Source organism: Sparus aurata, chromosome 15 (assembly GCF_900880675.1).
Source record: "Sparus aurata chromosome 15, fSpaAur1.1, whole genome shotgun sequence".
NCBI lineage: Eukaryota > Metazoa > Chordata > Actinopteri > Spariformes > Sparidae > Sparus > Sparus aurata.
This window is the reverse complement of record NC_044201.1, coordinates 16,447,630-16,472,846: the sequence shown is the minus strand read 5'-3', so window position 1 is coordinate 16,472,846 and position 25,217 is coordinate 16,447,630. Positions and strand designations below refer to the sequence as shown.

The 25,217-nt window shown below is 43.4% G+C and overlaps 1 protein-coding gene across 2 annotated transcripts in view; it reads left to right on the top strand.

Moving 5' to 3' along the window:
- The first annotated feature begins 8,506 nt into the window (after positions 1-8,506).
- kndc1 (kinase non-catalytic C-lobe domain containing 1) overlaps positions 8,507-25,217 on the top strand; it is a 40,339-nt gene continuing 23,628 nt past the window's right edge. Inside the window, exons 1-7 of one of the 2 annotated variants that reach the window (XM_030442383.1) lie at positions 8,507-9,033; positions 14,219-14,417; positions 17,838-17,896; positions 21,057-21,203; positions 23,230-23,347; positions 23,438-23,577; positions 23,861-24,496. In XM_030442383.1, the coding sequence (XP_030298243.1) occupies positions 8,836-9,033; positions 14,219-14,417; positions 17,838-17,896; positions 21,057-21,203; positions 23,230-23,347; positions 23,438-23,577; positions 23,861-24,496 (1,497 nt within the window). In that variant the 5' untranslated portion in view covers positions 8,507-8,835. The remainder of the gene's footprint in view (positions 9,034-14,218; positions 14,418-17,837; positions 17,897-21,056; positions 21,204-23,229; positions 23,348-23,437; positions 23,578-23,860; positions 24,497-25,217) is intronic. The other variant, XM_030442382.1, reaches the window with a different exon arrangement.

The window sequence follows — 25,217 nt, the reverse complement described above, 5'->3', positions numbered from 1 at the left end:
TCAACAGGTACAGTGACAATACTAAAAAAAATCAAGTAAAGTCAATACATACTGTAATAGGGTAGAAAAGAAACTACAGAAGTTAACGTTTAAATGCATACTGGTAAAGTGTGACACCTCCTACTCACTGTCTTTCCACCATGAAGTATAAATTGGCAGTGGAGTCAGTAAATACATTTTAGGCTTCAACCCTGGGGAAGTTGATGAAGGTTCTCAGTCATCCAGGTCATGGTAAATCTAAGTGCTGTATCGTAGGCAACTGGACGTGTTTCAGTTTCTTGAACGTCCACATCTCATCCAAGAGTCTTCTTCTGTTCTAACTAACTGGAGGGAAGTTGCAGGCTTTTAAACCCTGTGTGGGAGTGTCCTTACAGAGTTGTTAAGGACACGTGTGAGCTCTGAGTTTCAGAGTCGTTAGGGCCACTTGTAGTTCGATGATCCAACAGGCCTTCACGTGGGTTGTTAAGGCTAGGTGAGCCCAGGTGTGACTGGTTGTTAAGCTGTCTGGGGAGGGAACTCAGTACAGCATTGTAGGTGGGTGATAAGTAATGTTGTAGGACAACTCCTCTGTTCAACGATGGCCATTCCAGTTTGACATCGATGGATTTCTACTTCTCTTTCAAACCATCTGTCTTCTCTGGCCAAGATGTTGACATTGTTGTCCTCAGAGGAATGATTTTTCTCCCTGGGATGACGTTCCTGAGACATAAGGAATGACAATGTTGTTGTGTTTTTTTCGTCTCCTCCTTTCTGTCTGCTTGGGATCTTTTAGCGGTTTTGACAAAGCTCCAGTTTGGGTAGCCACAGGTTTTAAGCGCTCCCCTGATGTGCTTCTGTTCCTTCTCCTTTCCCTCTGACTTTTTGGGCACGGTCTCAGCCGGAGGGTTTCGGGTTCTGATGACCCCCAGCTTGTGCTCTAAAAACATGATGAGTCTCAGGCACATTTCTGCGTTACAAAGGAGCTGCTTCTGTGAGACATTTAAGCGGTTGCCACATGCCAGAATGCCAGAAGAAGCAGGTAACATTGTGTTTTCTTGTTCGGCCTCATTTTGTGACAGTACTGTGACTGGTACTGTTTTGATGTTTGAGAGTACAACAGTGCGTGCTTACAAGAAATGAGCTTGACAGAAAAACTGAAGTGCAACCATGGATACAATAGATATTAATACATCCATGACTAAAACATACAGTGCTCACAACCATGATGCGATGAGCATGTCACATGAAACTGACCTGTTGACAGACTAATTTCTGTTTGATAAGTTCCAGTCATGGAGCAGTCACAGAAACCTTCGTGTCACACACAGAGGACGGTTTAGCCGTGTCTGCTGGGCCTGCCTGCTACGGTACGACACGTTATTTTTAGTGAGAATATAGTGGAGGAAGACAGGGTAACTCGAACTCAGTGCTTCAGCTTAGAGGCAGCATTAACTGCGTAGGAATCTGGGTCAGGTTTAAACATCATAACAGAATGTCTTTCAGGTTGAGGTCAGGCTGGTTTACTTTTCTCCAGCTCAGGTTGGTGAAAGATAGAAATACGTGGCCTCAGCAGCCTTGTACAACAGAACAATATGTAAATAAACATAAAATATGTAATGTTTAAAGCTATCGGTGTGTTTTGATAATGCCTTTCTTGAGGTTTCTTATAGTAAATAAATGCAATGTTATGTAAGGTATTCATCTGTTGCTCAATCTGTTGCTTGCTTACTAAAAAGTCTCAGAAGACACACAGTACTGCATGTTTGTCCGACGCCCACAGATCTCATGGTTAATATTCAGTGTGAGTCACTGTGATCTGACTCACTGAGCTATAAATGTGCATTTCAAGATTTTTCCTTTAAACTGTCAACTGCCCTCAGATCCACCAGCTGTTCCAGAGGTGACACAGTGACCTGGGGCATCTCCCCCATGGTCTCTCAGTCCTGTCCATGGAATTAGCTTTCAACCTCGTGTTGTAACTCCACAGCAGTCAAGACTGTTTGCATGCACTTTTCTTTTGCCAGTGTTTGATTTTGTAATCCCCCAGATATTACTGTAGGTTTACCCACAGAGAGCTTGTCATGCTAAATGAAATTGGACGAGTTACAAGGCGAGCATAGTTGCCTTGTAGCAAGTGCGTTACTCTGCGCCTGTGTGTGTGTGTTTCTGTGTGTGCGCTGTTTCTGTTCACAGGGTTTACATAGTTTCCCCGTCTGGCCAAAGGGGCAGAAAGGCTCCTTTTTTTCCCCCTGCTTTCTAACACGGTTCTGGGAAAACACATGTCACCATGGCTTTTGTCAGTTCCTACAAGTCTCTTTGTGGACGTCTGAGCCCTGAACACATACCCTCAAGGAGAGGGATCAGAGGAAAGGTGAGAGTTGGACTGACCTTCGGGAGCGCTGAAGGAACTTGTGGGAAAGCTACAACTTCAAGACACTGCACACGACAACAAGTCCTGCCAGGACAGCTGTGATGTGCAACGTGCTTCAAATGTTGATGCCTGTGCCTGCTCTGAAGCTGTAAGGCTATACAGGGAGCGAATGGAGGATCAACTCAGAAAGAGTTTCATATCAGATACTGTTAATATTCCAAACACCACTTCATTTTGAAATTTCACATTTTGTTTTTCCGTCTTCTTAAAAAAAAAAAACATTCACCTAATTTCTATTCCAAAATATATTTCCTCTTATCTCTGAATTACCATATATTTGCAGGAGTTAACAGCTAGACTCTCCTTACTATTGCTACTCACGTCAAGCTTTTCAGTTCTTGCGCAGCACAGCTTATGATGCAATGATTACATTAGGAGAATTGCCATTTGAAAATATCAGTCGCTTTTGAATCTATGTGTCTTTTTTTTCCAGGCAAGTTTCCTCATTTCTAATTGTGTACCATCCATTTTACCAACTGACATGCCAACCATAACCGGCAGATCTTATCTTTTTATCGAGTGTAATCAATTCGGAGACACTGAGGCCAAAGCTTCAGGCTAAAAGTCTGCACCCTCACTAGGCTATAGATAATCCGTGTATAAGTTATGGAAATAAAGAGCAAGCATTGTTCTGGTTTCAGTGTAGAGCTTGTTAGTCCTAGTGGGTATACTGTGCTCTAAGGGGAAAAAATTAAGTTCAGACTTCAGAGCTTGGGTTAGCAAGATTGTAAAAGCCAGCTCATGCCAGCTAAATTCTGAAAGTGTCTAACTAGAAAACTCTATGGAAGTCACTGAAGGCTCTTGCTGGGCCTGTGTGCTTTGTGTCTCTCGTTCTTTGAGTCAGGGGCTGTGTGCTTTGTGATACAGAATTAGCAAGCTGCTGACGGCTCAGAGACTCTTAAGAGCTTATTGCTTCCTAAAGATATGTTTTCATCTTCGGTAATCTTCTCTCTGCCCAGTAACCCAAATCACCACAACAGGCGGATACAGGCACAAATAAAATTACAAGATTCACTCGGCGTGTGCTCAACTTGGCGAAGCAGACCAAAGAACCGTCGTACTCAGCAGTTTTGAACTGAGACTGAGCTATTTCCATTTTTTTATCACATTTCTGGCATTTCCACTTATATCAGCAGACAATACACATTTACATCAACCTCTTATTTCCCCAGACAGTCTAAAGTTTTCAGCAGGTGAGGGCCACTGACAGTCCAGCTCATCCAGACTATAGGGATTCAACATTTGCATATGCCTAGCATTAAACCAATACTATATGTTGCTAACTGTGGTTTCATCTGGTTCCACACATTGCTCCTGCTCATTTAAACACAACGCTTCACTAGACTCCCTGCATACCACACCAAGCCTTTCTGCTTTGCTATTTCATATATCCTCACAGGAGCTTCCCCGCTGGGACACAACCCTGAGCTGCACTCTTAAAGCACCATATTGGAACTGTCGACTCCAGGAACTTTTGATACCTTGCAGCGTCTCTCTTTTTTTTTTTTTGGTTTTATATCTGGGGCACATCTGCCAGTATATACTCTTCCCAGAGGGTTGACAACTGTCCACACGCTTGACCTTCCAGCTTTGTCATGGATCTGTAACTGTGGGTCAACTAGCCTGGGACACAGCCCTCTTTTTCAATATGTGTGGGTGTTTTTGTGCCTGTGGCTATGATTTATAGGTGTATTTAAAGGGGGATTAAGACTTTTATCGATGCAAAGTATTTCATCACAAGTCTCCAGTCTCCTTTCCATTTTTTTAAAATGTTACTGAACCTGCACTTGTAAATGTGTTACATGTAATGAGACATTTATTTTGCTGCAAATGTTTCAAAACTGAATAAATATTAAACAATAGTAGCAGCATCTGTATACAATGTATGGTCAAAAAAGAACAGTCTATGTAATAGAAATAAAACTGAACAGATCACAAATATCACACAAATATCATCAGTATACTAAAATGCATCCAGTAAAAACATCTGTTTTAATTTTTTTTGTAAAAGGTGAACAGTCAATGTAATGTCTCAGAAACAGAAGTAGATTCAAGTTAAAAGACACTTTAGTTGAAATGTTAATGCTAAGCTAGCCAGCTAGGTTCTATTTACCCTAAATTATTAATATTTGTCTAAAATTAATTAACTGGGTGTTTTTTAATTTGGGACTGTATGATGTGTTGAAAACAACAACAGACTTAACGGGGCAGGGGAGAATGATTTTAAAGTGTACTGCTCTATGTGTTTAACTTGAATCTTCCTCTATCACTGTCCACACTGCAGTGAAAAGAAAATACACCCGCTGTGGCATCATGGATTGGGGTGTGGCATATAGTGCAACACCGCTTTAGTGTTTTAGCCCAAAAAGTTAATCAACCATTTTATGTATTTACTTCGAGTGTATCCGTCTGGAGACGTCAGAAAAGTGTCTGAACAAAGTAGCTGAATCAGAACGAATGCCAGCTAGACTTAGAAATGAAGACAAAGAACACGCTTGTGTCTCAAACATGATAACAGACAAAACTGACTTCAGATTTGCAATGTCAAGCTTATCCCCGCCAAGTGCTGCCTCGCTATAAAAGATTCAGCCGTGCAGCGGCGGCGAGGAGCGGTGAAGTATTTCCACATTAGGAGCTAATCTTTTTGAAGATGAAATACCTCTGAATGTATCTCTCGGTTGGCCACCGTACAATGCCAACAAGGATCAAACAGACTGCCTTGTTCTCAACTAATAAGTCATTGAGGGGATACGCCAGAATATGTATGATCACATTAATTGCCTGGCTGCTGAAGTAAAAGCATTTCCCTCTATCATCTCGACACGCCGGCGCATCGAGCAGTCAACAAATCTAATAGTGGTTCCCCTCCGCCTGACCAGAGAGGCCTCTCTATCACTGCTCAGCAGCCACGGGGCACTGCTGGCATAATAGCAATCTCATTCCCTACCACCCTGGGCTCAGCTGGCACTAAGACAGGCTTTCCATCATCACTAGCACGCTGCACAAGATGATATTCAAATTGAGTGGGCGATTAAGATGGATCAGAGAGTGTACAAATAGTATTGATCTAGAACAAGTATGCAAGAGTGTGACTGCATTAGTAATATGAAAGCAGGGAGGGTTGCATTCCTCAGGAGAGGGGTTCAGATTCTTTATAACTTGCTGGTAAAATGAAGTAAAAATACAGATGCCAGTGTTCTCAAGGTGATCGTACTGTGCTCTTTATAGCCCAGCTAGTTTTCTGAAAGTCACTTTGCCTCCAAATGGGTCACCTACTGAAGGCTGTGGTCTAAGTCTGGCATAGACCAAGACTGAGAAAGTCTTCAAAACAAACATGAGTGAAACAAAAGAGACTGGGCTCATTTTAATAGGTCAGTGTTTGACAGACTGTGTGGGAAAGACCAGTAACGATTAAGTAGTTAATTCACCCATAAGTACAAAATAGTCCTCTGATGTATGCATGCAACAACAGGCAGCACAGTCAAGGTGGATGAAATTAAAAGGTGTTATTGATAACACTCAGCATGTGGTATTCCATCTCCCTCTTCCGTTCACAACACGTCACGTCACAACACTGCTGTTGGTGTTCGTGTTGTTGCTGCCGTAGGTAACGTTAACGTAACTGATGCCAGCTTAATGTTGCTAATGCCAGATAGCTAACATTAGGGCAGTATACTGGGTGCATATTGTACCGAATGTACAACCATTTTTGGAGTTTTTTTCCACAAACTGACACTTTAGATTGAAACACAGGAACCACATGTTGCCAACCCAGGTATAATATTGATTGATATAAAGGAGCACTATGTAGTTTTGGGGGAGACATTTTAATCAGAAGAGAAAGATCTTTTTTTTTTATTATTTCTATGCCTAATCTAATAAAATACACAATCTCTTTGTTTTCATGACTGAATAAACTGAATAAATAAACTGACCTTAAAGGACAACACAGTTTCATACTGTTTCCTTTTATTTATATCCTTTCTAGCTTCAAATAGTGTTCTCAGACCTTATTTTCCTCTGAGAACAGCTTGTTTATTCTGTTATTAAAAAAAAAACCAACTACATATTTCCCCCTTAATTCACATCATAATAGTGTTTCTAGGGAAAGGAGGTACTTTTATTCTGCACCTTTCGACCAGCTCTGTAGATGTAATACTTTTCTTGAAAATGATTTTGATCTTGCTGTCAGCAGTTTTGTTAGAAAGCCGGTGAAATGGAAATTGTGGAACTCAGGAAATTGTTCTCTCCAAGGACTGTAGATTTCAAGCGACGTTTCGAAATAAAACCAGCAGGTGTCATGACAGAAGTTTATTAAATCTCTGACTACCTGCTACTAATGTCAAGACCTTTCTCACCGCAGACATTTTGACTTGTCATAGCAGGAGAAGAGCAGACATGCAATTAAAGATCCAGTTTGCAGGCTTTAGGGGACCGAACTGATTTCATAGTTACGGTTTATGATCACTTAAAACATCCACAGAGGGAGTGGGTCCTCTTCCACGGAGTCCACCAGGTTGCACTGCCATGTTTCAGCAAGCACAACTAATACGAAAATATAAATAATGACTGAACATGATGCGGCCCAAGCAGTCCAAGTTTGATTTCAAGCGAATAAACAAGGAAGTGAAAGAGAAGAACCTGGATGAGAGGATGGATTAGGATGTACAGAAAACAAGGATTACTTTTGCAATGAAAACGTGAAACTGCCTGCTTGTTTGAGAGTTTTGCTTTAAGTTATCTTAACTCTCTGTGTGATCCTCAGGCCACAAGTGATACATAGGAGACAGTCTGTTGGTCTGTTAGAGTCTGAGGCTGAGTACAAAGTAGATCGACTGGCCAAGTTGCCCTGAAGACAGAGGCAGCATTATCAGGACAGCTGCCCTAACCAGTCATCCTGAGGAAACACAGAGGTTAATTAGGTCCACAAGTGACTTTGACATTTTACCTTTAGCTTAAAGAAGGAAAATTCCATCACAGTCATGTAAACGGTTGGTTATCATCTAGACGTCTTACAAACTTTTACGAATCAAGCATATTAACCCAGAGTGGGTCCTCCTCTACAGGGGGCGCCATGTCCCTACAGTAGCCCAGAACGGACAAACCAAACCAAAAAAATTGTTTTAGAGAGGGGCTTATGCATATTGAGGGTGTATTAATGTAGAAGTCGTTGCAGATGGTTGAGGTGGAGCCCATTTTGAAAAATGTTTTTGTAAAGGACTATTTTGACACATTCCTGGATCTGCACAGCAAAACAGCATTACAGCATTCTCCTAAACAACTGCCAGAATGGGGACTGGGAAAGACAGTTTGGACACCTTTTAAAAGGCAAAATCTTCACTATAGCCACTAAGCTAAAAGTGTTAGCGAGCAACCTGATTGAAGTTGGTGCACGAACTCGAATGCACGTCCAGCGTGTAAATGATGTACTTTCAGATACATTTCGGATCTCTGGGCTTCCGGTGACTTGGATTATTTTTTTGGGGATATTTCTTTGCATTTTAGAGCAAGTCCCCATCGACTTCCATTGTTATGAAGAAACGCTGCAGCTTTGTTTTGCTGTGATGCTCCAGAAATGTTTTGTGGACTGCAAAACTTAACCCGACTTTCAACTGGCACAGGGGTGAATTTTCATTTCTGGGTGAACTGTTCCTTTAAAGGGGCAGTATGCAGTTTTGGAAAAGAAATTCTCACACTCAGAATTTTTATATTTACAATATTAATGAGGTGATGACACAAACTTTTTACATAACTGAATAAACAACCTGTTCTCAGAGGAAAACAAGGTCTGGTGGCGGGGTCCGCCAGATGCCGAGAACAGTGTGGAATTGTGTCAGCTTTGTATTTTTAGTTTGTTGAGGCATTTAAAAAAAAAAAAAATGAAGATCTTTATCTTTCTTAAAAAAAACGCCCCCAAAACTACATAGTGCACCTTTAAGCTTAAGAGTTCCTCAAATCTGCACAACAAAGCCACTTTATTACTTTCCACCACTTGTGGCACGATGACATTGAAGGCACATATTAATGGTGTAACACCTGATCCGAGGCCAGCTGACAGACCGAGAGGAGATAGTGATGAATGAGTCACGCTGTGTGTGTGTACGTGTGTGTGTGGACGGAGGCGTGCAGCCCACTGTAGCAGGCGGCAGGCAGCTCCTCTCTGCTGCTCCGGCTCAGCGCGCTGCTTCATGGTCGCCTTCGGTGTGTCGCCCGTCTCTGTGGAGGTGCAGTAGTCATGACGCCTCGCACACTGGCCAGCATCAACCACCCCCACCTCCTCCTCTTCCTCCTCCTCCTCCTCCCGCAGCACGCTACAGACGGTCGGCTCCGGCGCATCGCTGCGCTCCTCTGTTCTCCGCCGCTGCTTCTGGACTCGAGCGTCCCGCAGTGACCATCGACTGACTGCAGCAGGTAGTGGTCGGTGTATGCAGACAGCTCGGGCATGCCATCGGACTGGGCCGGACACGTCGCTGTTGCCTGTGCAGACATTCGCTCCACTACTTGAAGGCGTCAAAGTTGCTGCAATGGAGACTTGTGGGAGAGACGCAGCGGTCACATACCCGGGCAGAGCTGAGGAAAGAGACTACGAGCCGGAGCATCTGCCTCCACTGCTGGAGGATGAGGTGAGTGAGGCACAGCCAGGGGTCAGCGTGAACAAGTTGAATGTTAGCACGGTTTTCACAAATGCACTTTCTTCTTCAGAGAGCATGCTACTTCTTCAAACTGTTGAGGTTTTTCGTTATGGAGGCTTTTTTTTTTTGTCTGGAGGCCTTGAATTAGTAGAATATCTGCACTTCAGCTGCATCAAGGCTGAGAAGTTGTGAGTTCATGTCAGAGATTTGCAACAGATAGCAATGACACTGATGCTCTTCATAACATTGTGCTGTGTTTTCTCTATGGGACGCACAAACCGTGGACATGGATGACCCTGTGACTTCTTGCCACAAGCACTGTTCAGTTCCTTCATGTAAAAGTTACAGTAATCCAGAAAGAAGCAGCAATCCTGCATTTAAACACTGGATATGTCAAGGTTATAATCTCCGTGATATGAGACTACACGCTGTCGTAGATTTTGCATGTGTCAAACGTGCTTGTCTTTTTCCTGGTTTTAAAAGGTGCATTAGTGAAGTCATTTTCTGAACTTACCGGACTGTTCTGCATGTTCTAATACTTGTCTTTGACCCAATCAGTAGGCTCACAGTATCCCACAACTCATTGTGAAAAGTAGAGTTCAACCGATGATCATCAACCAAGCTTTACATGCCATCATGTGTTGCGCTGGAAGGCAACAATAATGACCCGAGTCGTGTCCAAAAGTATTTTTTCATCAGACCGATGACCTCTCTATATAGCACTCCCTAGATCGTGAGTGCTGGGAATGAGTGGGTCATTTCAGTGCAGACATCCCCGATGCTCGTTCGGCGGGTTTATGAAGAGATTTTGAGGAGATTTTGAATTATCCAACTATATAACTTGTAATGTGATGCTGCCTTAAAAATATTGTGAAATTATTTAAAGGCCCTATTGCCCTGGCCCAATTGGAAGTAAAGTAACAACTCATATTGGACATCTGAAATGTGACAAGAGGCCTCAAGGTGGTGAAGGTGTCGCAGGCCGATCAATTGTCGTCAATAAGCCACCATATATTAAGTACAAAGTGTAATACTTTCTTCTAAAAATGTTGTGGAGTAGAGGCAATATCAGTCAATATCATATGAACTGAAAACACAAGAAATTCAATCAAACTGTCGCTCTCAGTCCCAGCCTGCAGAGACCGAAAGTGCACCAGCAGCCTCACTGGAACCCCAGAGCTCCGAGGCAAACTTATGTAGGACAGCATATTTAACTTGCGGGGGGCGAGAGAGACTTCTAGCTTTCCTCTGTACTGTTCTCGAGGGAAGCCGTCTATTTATGGGGCCGGAGCTGCTGCTGCTGCTCCTGCTTGAAGTGGCACTTTTCTGCCCTGTAACTGTGCTCTACCCCACTACATCACATCGATATGCTTTGTTCGCAAATCTGCTGCGACTCTCCTGCAACCGCGAGTCTCGTAAAGCACAGCCGGTGCGGCCAGTCGCAGATAATGCAGCGATTTTCAGTCGCTGAATATTAAACAGATCCGGCCAGTAAAATAAGTAAAAATAAGTTCTGAATGAAAGATTTATGTGGCACCATTTATGTCATGGAATGAATAAAGAAAAAGATTATAATAGAAGTACTGGACATAGTGTTTGACAGTTGGTGCTTTGTGATAGCCCACACCTCCCACTTCCAGCCCCGCTCGCTGAGTTAAGGCCAGCTTTTGTGTTCACGAATCCTATAATTATCAGGCCGCAGCATTCTGCAACGATGCTGCGTGGAATCTCTGAGATCACTGTTTGCCAGGATAAATGGGGCCAGTTAGTAATCGTGGGCCACAGATGATGAAGTGTGTTCGTGCGGGTGTGAGTCACTCTGTTCATGGCATGAAAAGGGTACGCGAAGGCCACAATGCACTTTGTGTACAAAATGCCTTTGCCGCCAAAGTAAATTTGGGACGTTGTGCGGCTTTGTGTGAAGGTGCTGTATTTGATGAAATTAAAGGAACATTAATGACTTTCATATCTGAAGTCACAGCTTCAAAATCATTGTACTGTTACCATGACCAGTAATAGGTAGAATGGTGTCTCAGTCTCAGCCACTCCATCCCCCGGGTGCTTGATTCTGCTCTGTATCACTTCAGCGAGCAGGAAGCATCGCAGTGGGTAACGTTTTACAGCAGTGCATCACATGCAGCAACAACATCGCTGATTTCTGTGAAACTCGACTGCGGTCCGAGAGAAAATGTTTTCTGGCTTCCCTGCTGATGTACTGCCTCAACTCTGTGATTTACGGTTGTCCCTGAAAGCAACCCGAAACTGCTGCGTACTGCAGCTATGAGTTAGCTTTGCTAGCCGACTGAGCTCGAAAGAGCAGAGCAGGCCGGTTCATTCACTACAGTTCATTCATGTGCAACTTTAAGTTTGCATCCTGCAGCACTTTTCCAGTAAAGGTGATATGACATAATAAAATGATTTCACAACCTGATACACAGTTCATTCAGAGGTAGCCCCCCTCTGCTTGGGGATCACAAACCGGCCCTGTGACACAACATCCCAGCATATTCATTGTTAAGTAAGCAAATTTTATTTTTCATCAATAAGATTTTTTCTTACTCTTTAATGTAAAAAAAAAAAAACGGAGTGAGAAATAGACTCATTATTTCACAATCAGTTGTATTTTTAGCAAGCTGCAAATAAACTGTGCAATTAGCAACAAACACTCCCAGCAGGCATGGAAATAATCAGCTTTGTAAATGTTTTATCACTTTTGGCACCTCTGATACCTTCAATTTGGTAATTTTAGGCAATCTATTTAATCTGCAGTGCTGCTGCTGCTATAGCCAGGGTTCGTACTGGTGCTTGAAATCCTTGAAAGTGCTTGAATTTTAATGTTGTGTTTTCAAGGTCTGAAAAGTGCTTGGATTTTAGTTTAAGTGCTTGAAAGTACTTGACATTATGACTCTGTGTCTTGGCAACATTGGGATCAGACTGGATAGTTTTCTTATTACAAGGAGAAATAAAATAAGTGTGTGTGTGTGTGTGCGCGTGTGTGTATCATCACACATGCAGCCTGGTAGCAATAGAGAAGGACGGCTGCGGAGAAGGTGAATTTGATGCAATTTGGACTGATGACACGTTCAATATTAATAAACTTTGATGAATAAGCGAAAATCTTATAAAAGTTTATGTCAAAAAAGAAAATTACAGGGTGCCCACAGGTCTCTCTTTGTCCCGGTGTGCAAGTGTACCTGAAGAACGCCAAGTGGCTTCCTTTTTTTTTTTGGGATAAAATGTGTGTTCTCTAATTTCTAAAGTTTTTGCTATCATGAAACATCATTTTAGATGTTTACAGCATAATACAATGTACATAATTGTGATAAAAAGTAAAAAAATAAAATAATCATGAGTATATATATATTCCTGTAGATGTGTATTTTACCCCAGCGATAAGGTGCTGGAAAATTTTGTAAATGACCCTTAAAAGTGCTTGAAAAGTGCTTGAATTTGACCTTGAAAAATGTGTACGAACCCTGTATAGCACTGCATGGTCACTGTGTTATGTCCTCCGCCTTCTCCACCCCAGCATCCACCTGTAGCGTCTCGTCTCTCCGGGGTTTGGGTCGAACTTTGTTATCGCTCTACAGCGTCCCTCTGTGCTGCAGAGAGTGATGAGGTCAGAGCATTAACTCCAAACCTCACCTCCCACGCTCTGTATTTACATTTTAATAAATCCGTTCCACACGAGTTAGCTGACTGAAATGCGGCTGAGAGCAGGGACGGTTGAGAAAACTCTTCTTTGATGGTGCGTTTAGGTGCTCACGGAGGGGAAAGGAAACGTGAACGCTCTGCTATGCTCTGGTCTCAGTTGCCTCACATTAAAATGCAAGATATGCTCTGAAAAGAGTCAAGGCAGGTCAATTTCATTTATGTGTGCAGCCCAATATCACAAACCACAAATTGACCTCCTAAAATCTACACAGCGAACAACACCCTTGGATGAAGAATAATCTCCCCTTAAAAAGAATCTCTTATGCGGGAAAAAAGGATGAAACCTCAGGATGCAAGTGTGTGCAGAATAGAACAACCTATGAAATCACCACATAGTAAGTCAGGGTGATCGCTACACTGAATGCCCTTCCCAAAGTTGCCAAAACCTTATATTACATGACTTGAAAGTTTCCAGTTTCTGTGTCCATGCAAGGTACAACTGCGTTGTTGTATTGCTGTATTATAGTGTTGTGTTTTGCCTCCTCTGTTGTTTTGAAACAACAGCGAATGGTCAGCCTAGCTAAATAGCCACAAGCTGATGGAAAAAAATCCAACAAAATGCTGAATTGAGCTGAAGGCAGGTAATCAGTGGAAAACAAAGGGAGTTCCTAACATTCCTTAACATTTCGCCTCACACTGTAGTAAACCACATCACCGATTGAGATCCGGCCTGTCCTTGAACATTTTACAGGGTTTTTAAGAAATTCAAACAGTTTAAATGTTTTTTAAACATGATACTAATTTAAAAAGCTTCTCATGGCACAAAGCCAAGGGATAAATCTTCGAACCTGGCTCCCCCAGGCCCAGGGAGACGATAACCCCGGGCTGCAGAAAGATTCAACACTGGCACAAACTGGCACATTCCAAAATGGGATAATCACAATTTTAGACTGGGGCTTGCTGGCTTCGTTCTGGAACAGGCTAGCCCAGAGTTTGCAGGGTTATTCCCTGAAAATTGACTAAACATGGGGCAATCAGGAGCCAGTCTTAAAAGGCGGCTCAAGTGAACAACTAACCCATGCATGCATCATTCAAGAATGTAAACATTAGCTGTGTTACATATAATACAGGAGTGGCAGATGTAGAAGTATTTACTTATAAAAACCTGACTTTGACGTGAAAACGATCTAATCAGTCATACTTGGTGTAAGTGATAGTCCAGCTGGTTATGTAGGGTTATTGCAGTTTAGGAGACATCTGCGTCCTCCAAGCCTGCAGTGAACTTTGCATCAATTTTATGAACAATGTGCAGCAGTGACATTCTCCCTAGATGTGTTTTTGGCTACTGTTTAATTGTAATTTATTGCCTGTGGGTGTTTAAGCTGTAAATGGGATTCTTCCAACCTGCTTTGAGGAGTATTTTGATATACAGCATCTTTTATGAACTGAAGGCACACCCTTGGAAATGATCCTTAGACTAAATTCAAGTGTAAATCTAAAACATACTTGAATGTGTCCACAGGAGAATGTGTCTCTGGCCGACATCCTCTCCCTGAGGGACAGCTGTCTGACCGAGGACGAGGTGTGGGCGGTGTGTGCAGAGTGCGCTCTGGCTCTGCAGAGCATCAGACCCTCCCACCTCTTCCACACCCTGTGCATAACGCCAGACACTCTGGCCTTCAACGCCCATGGGAATGTTTGCTTCATGGAGCAGCTCAGTGGTGAGTCTTTATTAACTTTTCAAGATAGCTTTTAGGACATTTTTTTAGGACATGGTAAAAGGCCTCTTTATTCTCGGCACAAACAACACTTGGTGGGGCAGAGTTCAAATTTGAGGTTGTGCTTTGAATGCAGTTTAAACTCTGTTTGACGCAGAGAGGAGGCACATCCTACTCTTCAGTGATTTAGCGCCCTGATATGTATCACTTTCAATTAGCACATTTCTGCTTGAAAATACTCTATCAGTGTCTCTCTGGATCTGTCAGGTTCTGCTGAGGTCTGCAGGTCCGCTCTGATTTGCACAGATGACATCTTCCTCCTTCACAGTTACAGCCAATGAAATCCTATCAGGGATTATCATCCCTCACCTCTCCTCCCCTCCTCTCTTCCCCCTCCTCCCCTTTGTGTCCTTCCTTTCTCTCTGGTATTCTCAATTTTTCCATAATTTTCTATCTTATCACTACCGGCAGAGCTTGTGCAATGCGCGCGTGCGCCTCTTCCATGTCCTGATGAAGAAATTGATAAGCATTGATTAGATCAGCGGCGTCAGAGTTGCCAGGGGGAGCGTTGTTGTGGTAACAGCTCGGTCGGCCTCTCAGCAGTCGACCTGTGTTCACACACTCGCGCGCTTGCACAGCCAACATGGCATCGTTTAAAGTGTTGCATCCATTTATCTCCACACAGATCTCGAGTCAGTAATAGAGACACTTCGCGGAGATGTTTTGATTACTCTGTCAGATAAAATCCTTCTCAGCCTCATTTGTTGTCATGCTTTATTGGATTGTGTTCAGTCCTTCGGCTATGATTCATCCTGTGGATAGAGAAACAAACCCCAGCGCCCGCCTGAGCCCTCTTGTGCTAGCTGTTCATGCTCAACAAAGTGCATCCGTACCATTAATCATAACGCTACGTGCTCCGCTTTGCTCGCTGCACAGTTTCCTATTGACTCCTTGTAATTGAAGTCTTTGTGCGATAGTGATGAAACCTCAAGCTGACGCACACTTGAGCAGCCAATGCCGTGCTCGCACACAAACAGCTTCTCTGTAAAGCCGTATAATAGAATGACCTTGAGGGCTGCGGTGATGAATCTCGGCGAGAATAGCTGTTGTCACAGCCACTCATCAATAGGCTTCATTTCGGCTAATTAATTCCTGCAGTAATAACAGGAAGGTAGCGTCTGACACTGCTGGTGACGTGGCATCACCACAGTACCCAGCCGGAGCTACAAAATGTCCTCCATTGGTTGTCACACGGCGATGACTAAAAAAAAAATGGCTAATTTTCCCACGAGCTTGAGCACAGCAAGCTGTTCCATATCTGATAAAACGGGCCAGGCTGCGCTCTGCGGGACATCTGATCAGCCCGTTTGGAGTGTGTTGAATCAGTGATATTGCTCAGCTCCAACTACCTGTTGTGCTAAAATGCTGTAGGCAGTCATGACTCACCAAGCGCTTCACCATTACCCCGGAGGCATCTGCGTCACTGACAGCGTCTGCTCACAGGCTATTTCACTGTGTGTGCTTCCTCACTACAAAGGTTTCAACATTTTGTCCTTGTTTCCTACGCCTCTTCTCCTCCTCAGACCAGAGGAGATGAAAAAAGCAAAAGAGGGGATTTTGTCTTTCATTTCATTTTTCCTTCCTTGTACCTTAAGAGAAAAGGGGTGGGGAAAAGAAAGAGGCGAGGAGAGGAATGAAAAGATAACGGGCCGATAGGAGTTAACAAAAGGGAAAGAGGAAAGAAAAAGAGGGGAGGAAAGAAAATGAGAGGAGAGGAAAGAAATTGTAGATGATGGTGGGGGGCAAAGGTGAGCAAAGGAAAGAAAAGAGATGTGACTAGATGAAAAAAACAGCTGAGGAGCACATGGGAAGGGGAAAAAGAAAAGCAAGGAAAGGAAGGAAGGGACGGGGAGGGAAAATGAATGATGGAAAGAGAAGAAAAGTGGAAAGAAAAGAGATGACAGGAATGGAAAGGAAAGAGGTGAGGGGATAAAAAGGGAGAGAAGAAAAGGAAGAGGAAGAACTTGAAAGGAAGGGTGAAGGGGACGGATGAGTAATGGCCCTGACACACCAACCTGACATAGAAGAAGTAGCGGCAGAGTAGGTCGGGCTTTTGCCTCATCTCATGCTGCCTGTGTCTCAGTCTGAAAGTTGTAGCAAAGCACACTACAGAGGTTACAACAAACAGCCGACTAGCTTGTACGTTCTGCATCAGGGTGAGAGGAAATACCTCTCCGTACCACCAGGTGGGTGTAGTCTGTATTAGCTGTTCAAAAAGGGAAACAGGAAGACTCATGACTGGGGATTTACAAACGATTTCCGACACCACTCCTGCTGATTTTTGCTCTGAAATACATCTAATGAAAAGTTAAAAGAGGGGATGGCAAAGAAGCAGAGGTGACAAACTGTGCTAAATGGCTGGCATTTTGGAGATTACAGTGCCAGCCTCAAAAGGCCTCCCCTTTCTTTTTTCTTCTTGTGCACTGATTTGCTGAGCCGAACAGCAAGTCAGGAGGGATTTCTCTCCCCGGTGGGCTCTGCAGCCGATACAAAATGTTGCGACGGCAATCGATCAAAAACGAAAGGACGGAGAGGAAAGAGAAAGGAAGAGTAAAGAAAGGAGGAATGGAAAGTAAAAGTGGAAAGAGATGATGGCAGGCAGGTTTTTGCACGTAATCTCCCTTTTATTCTCATCTCCCAATTATCAAAGGAAGAGAGGAAGCTCGAGGGCTGAGGAGAAGAAAGGAAAGGCAGGGAGCGGTAACTAAATTTGGGAGGAGATGAGGAAAAAAGGAGTGGTGGAGCCCGGCCTCACTACACCTGGGAGGGGATATCATAGCTCCAGCAGACAAACCCAAATCTGTCATGACCCACTTTACTGACTTCCTTCTCCTTCTCTCCTGCCCCTCCTTGAACTCTGGATGCAACCTCTCAGTCTCGTTCTGTCTCCACGTGCCCCTCAGCCTCTTTTTTTGTCTTCGTCCAACTGAGAGCGTGTCCGTTGTGATGTTTGCATGTCTGTGTGTGTGTCCTGCTTGCAGCCGGTCTGAGCGGTGGCCTATATTCTAGCAGAAGAGATGCAGCGCTGCTCCTCGGCGGACGCTCCCGTCTTCTGATCTGCTGATAGCTCCTGTCTTGTTTGCTGGGGATTATCTCTTGACATTATGAATCATGCAAATGAAGGGAGACGCTCGCTCACTGGACTGCTGTGGGTTAGCATGCAGGACACGCATTCTTTTGATTTACATCTCATCACAGTGGATGCTTAGCAAGTACAGTACAGAACTGACATGGCTATACATCAGAGCGATGACATCAAACGACAAATGGGCTGTTTGTTCCCTTTTGATGACAGTATGATGAACTGTGTGCTCCTCGGCAGTGCTTAATGTTGCAGTTAATTGGTATGTTTTCGTCCTTCAGATGATCCAGAAGGCTCCTTCGTGCCTCCTGAGTTTGACAGCACTGGCAGCACGTTTGAGGTGAGAGAAACTCTTCGTATAGATTTCAATCCGGTCAGGGTTTGCACACAGTCACCCGTGGGAGTTTCTCAGTACACCACACAGTCACGGGCACCTTGGTGATGTTTGCTGAGGGAGAGGAGAGAGCTGCTCTACCTCCTGCTCCTCACCTTAAGTTCCCCCCCGCACAAGCCATCATTCACCTACAGGCTCACCTTTGTCTGATCATGCGGGAAAGAGAGCAGCAAGGTTGTGACTTACAGGAGATAATGGTTTATTACAACTCGGAGCTTATGTTTATAGTTCTAGCCATGAGTCCCGTTGGCAAGGATAACACCGCAGTGTCCTCACACAGCACTGGAGCGCTCTCCATCGAGTGAACGCCTGTTTGACCTCAGTTACTATCACTCCCACTCCTCGCCTTCTTCGCCTTTTCCATCAGCACAGTTCTTTTTGGTTTCACAGTGTAGATTTTTCTTCGGTTATTCCAGTTGTTCCGCCGTTACCTTGGGACAGGGACCGGAGAGAAAGCGATGCCTGCTCCCATTTCAGTTCCACAATGGCAGACTCACTTCCTTTGTGCATACTCACTCATACAACTTCACACAGGTACTGCTGGTATGCCAGCTTGGACCCTCACCAGTATGCTTTCAAAACCAACAGATCCACTGAGGGTGCCATACCCACTTCCCTCCACTTAGTTTTATCACACCTGGGAAAAAAAAGAACAGCTACATCAGAATGCTGTTTGCTGACTTCAGATCAGCATTCAACACAATCTCCTCCATGAGGCTGGTTGGAAAACTTAAAACTCTGGGCTTGAGTACAACAACACTGAGCCTCCCAGGGCTGTGTGCCCCCTCCTGTTCACACTGGACACCCATAACGGAAAAACATGAAAACAACTCTATCGTGAAGTATTAGGACGACACCACCACCATCAGCTGCATTACAAAGAATGATGAGAGTTCATATCAGGAGGAAATCAACAGTCTTGCAGAGTAAGAACAATCTACTGCTCAAGTCAGCAAAACCAAGGAGCTGATTGCTGATTTTTGAAAACAAGGAGACAGAGAGACCCTCCTGTCTACATCCATGGAGTTGAGGTGGAGAAGGTAAACAGTTTTAGGTACCTAGGAATTACCATCACAGAGAACCTGTCAAAGTCAGCGCAGAAAATACTAGTGAGGTCTTCACAGGTCCGTATAATAGGAGGGTTACTTCAAATGAGGACAGACACTCTGTTTCAGTCTCAAGCTTTCCCTTTTACCTGAAAAACCATCATCAGGAGCAAGTTGTTGTCAAGAAACAACAGCCAACAACAGCATGATGTCACAGGAATCTAGCAAATGCTTCTTTAGCTCTGCCTGAATAGCGCCTAGTTTCCGGCTCCTGCCTTGGGAGCTTCAGCTCTTTCAGGGAAGCTTTCTCCATCTGCTGCAAGTTTGCAGAGTATTTCTTCTCCCCTCTCTGGTGCAGTCTCCTGACAGCATGATGTTTGTGCATGTGTCTCTTTTTGGCCTTTATGACAGTGTCTGTCTCATCCTGACACAGAATGTGTCATGCCAACAAGTGCTTATGAGAAAACATGAAAACCTTCATTAAAAGTTTTAGTCAGTATATAAATGTATTTTAAACTGCTTGAATATCGATACTGTTGACCAACTGGCTTATGTGATTGGCCACTGCAACCCCTGTGGTCCATAAAGTCACAGCCGAAATGTGCTACCTACAGTCAAAACCAATGGGAGACGTGGCATGTTCAACCCAACGCTAGTATGATCTGAATGAGGTATTTAGTGAAAGGTGTTGTAATTTCACAGTGAATCCTAGAATTTGAGGTGCTTTTGAGAGTTTTTCACGATACTGACATATGTACCATGTACTGTGCCTAAAAATACAGTGATATTATTTTAAGGCGATACCGTCCAGCCTATTTATACATATGAAGTTATTACATGACATCAAATGTTCATACACAGCACCGTTGGGTCCTCTAGAGTGTCCACCTACTCTTGAACATAAGCAGTGTTCTAATTTCTTATATAATAAGCCCTTCAACCAGCTCATGTGAAGTGATATGCAACCAGCCTTTTAGAAACTCCACGTGGAGAAACCAGCATTATCCTTTAATGGTCGCCCTCTGATGATTGGCTGGTATTATTTGGTTGTAGCTCTTGGGTTAGGCACTTAACATTAAGTCCTCTAATGAAGCTGTGTGCTGACATGAAATCAGCAGAGGTTTGTACTCTACTGTGTATACGACTCGTCTTTCCTGCTGCAGTTCTTCCCCTGGGTCCTTTATGTAGGATGTGTGTACATTATTCTCAATGACTTCTGTGGGTTTAGTAAATGCTCTCATCAAATATTTATGGTCATTCAGTATTAGTGAGGAAATCTTTGTAACCGTTGTATTCCTCTCCAGGGCCTTCCCTACACTACTGTGGTATAGGTGCAGGCTTTTTTCTGTGAAATAGAATACTGCCTCTGATAAGACTGGATTCAAAAGCCTTCGGGCTCCTCTGTTGAACCACATAATCAAAATGTGAAGCTGCCACACTGCCACTGAGTGGTGTCACTGCTCGCATCATCCCATGAATAAATTCACAGTAGACTTACATAACTGAATTTCAAAATAAACTGCATTCTAATTTAGCTGCGTGTCAAAAATACACAAACTGTCTGTCAACCGGCTAACGTCCTCTCCTTCACTTCTCTTGTGTTTATCTTAAGGGAGATATTACACACGGTCACAGTAATAGCAGAAGCAAAACAGGAGTTAAGGCCTTCAGCTGAGTGTTTACTCTTCTATTTTGGTGACCCACACCGGGATCCGCCTTGCACATGAGTTTACCACATAAGTATGGGTGAAGATCACAACAGTTGTTGGAAGTGATCGTTACGTCTGAGATGTGAACTCAGAAGTACCTGGTTCAAATCCACTTCTGCCTCAGAGCTGACCATAATATCTACTGTCAGTGCTGCGAGGCAAAACAAAAGCTCTGTCATAAATATGTACAGTACGTGACAATTACTGCCCAAAATTGTAAGAGGATCATCTGCTTTTCAGCCTTTTCTATAGCGCTTCACGGATTCAGATCTCTGTACTCGCTGTGTACTCACAGCTGCAGCTGGGTGCTGATGATGATTGCATTTTCTCCTCCTTCATCCCCGGCTGCAGGGCCATGTTTACTCTCTGGGCTCTACGCTTTCTGCCGCACTGAGCTTTGTCATCGAGCCAGAGCTGGAGGCAGAGCTGGGGGACGAAATCCAGAGGCTGTTGGAGCAGATGCAGGAGGAGAAGCCTGAGGACAGGCCGCTCCTTCAGGTACAAAATCCCTGCTGACTGCTCTTTACAGCTAAAATGATGTATTGAAAGCTGCATGAGGCAGGTGTGGAATAATTAGATATCTCACTTGAGCAATTGTGTTGTCATGGTGCCCAGATGACAGAGGTGAACTGTTTGAAATAAAGCCATTAGGTGTTAAGTTAAATGTAAAATTAGATCTATTCCAATGCAAATGTAGTGGTTATGTTTTTTTAAATTAAGTGATAACAAAAATTAGGACTTAAAAGTAAAATTAGGTTCAATTAATACATTATACTTGTGTTAGTGGTTATTGCAGTTTCAGGCCGGTTTGCCAATTCATTTAGCAACCATACAGTAGATCTGCAATTCCGGAAAGAAACCTAACAAGAGGCATGAAACATAGAAGGATAAAGCCATGGAGAATAAAAAGTGACCGTTATTTTATAGTCATCATGGTAATTTCACAGCGACATGTGTGCGGTCTTCCATGATAATGTCCTTATGCAACAAGATCATAACGTATATCCCACTACAGGCACAGCCTCACTATCCCCGTACAGTCACAAGTAGAGCCACATGGGAGTTTTACGAGAGGTAAATGTGCTGACAGTAATTATGGCTGCAGCATTCATTTCAGTGTATTTTTTTATGGTTTGTAGATGAACCTAGTGGCACTGCATTAGTGAGTCAGTGCTCTTGAGCAGCATCAAGTGGAAACTCTGCGTCAGTGCAAATCACACACAGTTCCAGCGCACTTCAATCTGTTTAGAGTCAGAGAGTCACAAGCCTCCTCCAAGCCGCCAATCAGTCACAACAAAATACAATATGACTGTAATAATAATGAGAATAATAATAGATGTATAACAGATTTGTTGAATCTTATAATCTTGTGAAAAGTTCCTTTAAAGAGATAATGAATCAAACATTGCTTGGATTAGTTTATAATTATGCAGTTGTAATCCCCAGTGAATTCTACCGTTTAAACTATAAATATCCTGCCTCCGTTACATATATTTGTCGTAAGTGTTTGATAATAATATTTGAGGGATCATTTCCAAAGACGTGCGTATTGTTCGATACAGTACACTGATACCAGAATTTTTAACTTACTCATAACCGTATCTGCACTGGCCCACATATTTAGAGCCAATCAGGTTTCGCTCAGTATTAAACTGAATGTGTGCTACAAGATTCACATGTTCTTTGTATAAATAAGTCATTAATTGAATGTGCAACCATACACAAATGGGTCTAAACAGATTGTTGCCTTGTAGAGTAAATGACAAAAAAATCACTCCACCCCTCCACTCTGTTTGTACCGTTGGTGAATTTATTGAATGGTTTAATTTCAGTCCAGTTACCTTTGTCAGGCATTTCAAATAATACATGGCAAGCCTTTGTTTATAGTTTATTCATACATATTCACAAAGGACAGCGATCAATGCTGTATACCAAGCAGTCGTCAATCTATAAAAAAACAACAACACATTGTAATGGGCAAGAAAGAATGAAACTGAAAATTTAAAGAAATGGTTGTTTGAAACATCAACAAACCCCAAACGAGACAAAGAGAAGACCTGCTTCCTGAGTAATAGATATCCAAAACCATCAAAAGTACTCACATTCAGGTTAAAGAAGTCAATCCTTAATTAATTTGAATTATGCAGAGTAAGTTAAAAACTGCATAAATACACAAAAAATATTACATGTCAAGTACTGGATTATCATAAAACATCAGTCAAAAATAATGACAATAAGGTCAAAATTCAGTATATCCACGATATAATGTTATACTGTATGAAATAAAATGCCTGACACGGTTGACTTGATGGAAACATGTTTTTTCAAATGCACAATCAAACATCACAAATTCCAAACTTTAAGTGACTTTGACTGAATTGTACTCTTGTAAGCATCCTGTTCTGCCTCTCGCCTCTTTTTTTCTTTTTCCTAAAACAAGACAGATTTCCGCAAAAGTATTTGCAGAAGGAGATCATTATTTGCATTTGATTTTTGCAAACCTGCGGGTATCATACTCCCACAGGACATCCTCTGTCTGGCTGAAGCAAGGCTGTCTCATACCTCCTCTGCAGCTGTGTGCCGGAAACTGTCTTCTGTTGGCCGACGGGTGCTCTCCATCGAATCCGTATCCACCTTCCAAGGTCACTTTATCATCTCCGTTTACAGATGTCACTGTTTGGTGTCCGCTGTGTTTTCCTCTGGTACTAATCGCTCTCTTTGTGTACCCACAGATGGACAAGAAGGCTCCTGGGAGGCGAGGTGGCAGCATCCCAAACCCAGATGTCTGCTTAAAAGACTGAGCTCGGATGATAATAGCAAAGAGCTGTGTGCTGACAGTTCTGTTAAAGCAAACGGTCTGTCCAGGCAGCAGGTATGTGACACCTTTTTTTTAGGTAGCTGCTGCTCTGGAGGAAGAAATAGTTTAATGTAATTTTTCTCATCAGTTTCCACTTCATTAAAATCCAGGGCCAGACCTGATCCCTAGATACTTAAAGTTAATTACACATTCTTAGCTGAAATGGGAGGTTTTACCTTCTTGGGATATTGAACGCCGTCCACCTGAAATTTAACCATGGTTTCTTAATATCAGCTTCAATTTTGCGAAAACTTTAATCTTTTCAAGAATGACTATACACTAAAAACTAAATCTGCAGGTGTGCGGGGGCTGGGATTCCTCTCTCTGGGAGGAGGATATGGACAGCGGTGATGGAGACGGCATGATCTTGGCAGATGACTTGGACTGCAGGTCCCACAACAGCTCCCCAGTAAGGAGGAGAGCCCAGCAGAGGCTCACCAGGGTGAGGGGGGCTCTGAACCGCTCCTGCTCCGTCCCAGACTCCAACAACCCCCCGTGTCTGTCCCCTCCGAGTCATGGAGATATCAGCGTACCGGTATCTGACCTCACTGAGATTGGAGCGGATGAACATTTGAGCTGCAAGTCTGTGTGGAGTAACAGACTTCAAAGACTTAACCGGGGCAGGTCCTGTGAGTCTTATCCACACAGTAGCGCTGAGGATTGCGCGAACTCTGCTGTGAACTACCAAGTGTCAGAAGGAAATGAGGACGCTCCAGAGACATTGTTCAGTGGAGAAACAAAGATTCAAGGGTCCCGTGAATGTCAATCTTGTAACTGCGCCCAGGATTCAGCGTCGTCCTGTACTTTCTGTCAGGAGCTGGAAATGGAACAGGACTCTTCTTGGGACCAGGGCTCACTGAACCACAGCCTCTACATTCCTAATAACTACATGACCAAAAGCATGCTGTGCCTCAATGAAGAATCTCAGGATGAGGTTAGGTTACGGGGTCCTGTCCGATGCTCTTGTGTTCACTGAAGAGTTGGCTGTCTTTGAATAAGAGTAGCTGTTGAAGAGAGAGAGTGAGCGACGATAAGGGTTCTTTCGTTAGCTCGGTTGAGAAATGGGAGCAGTTGGATGGAGCTTGTGTTGACATGGAGTTTTGTCTGCATTGTCATCATGCGGCCCAAGAATAAGGTTTCAGCTTTGTGAAAACAGTGGGTAATACAGCGAGGTGATCGCGTTATTATAGATCCCACTGCCGTTCTTGCAAGACCTGCCCTACTCAGCCTCTGATTGGCTCGCATCTGTCGTTTTCATATGATAAAAGCCTCCCTTCTTAATATTTTTTTTTGACAGGAGAAGGTAAGAGAAGCACTTCCACCGATAGGTACCTTCTTGCCACTGAAGAAACAAAAGTGACAGATGTTTAATGGCACTGGTCGTCAACTTGACAATAGAAGGGAGGGAGCTCAGTTGGGCCCACGACCAGGGTCGATCGCCTGTTCTTGGCTGTCCTCCCCTGAGAGAGGGTGATCTGTTGGCCACACTGTGAATTACTGTTCACATCAGAAAGGAGACATGATTTAGCTAACTAACATGCTATCTTCTCACTGTATGTTCAGTGGTTGTCTGTGATTAATCTGTAGTTTTCTTACAGTTGGTTTGTAAAACAAATGGCCAGCAGTGGAGCTGATACAGCAGATTGTGAGCTGTA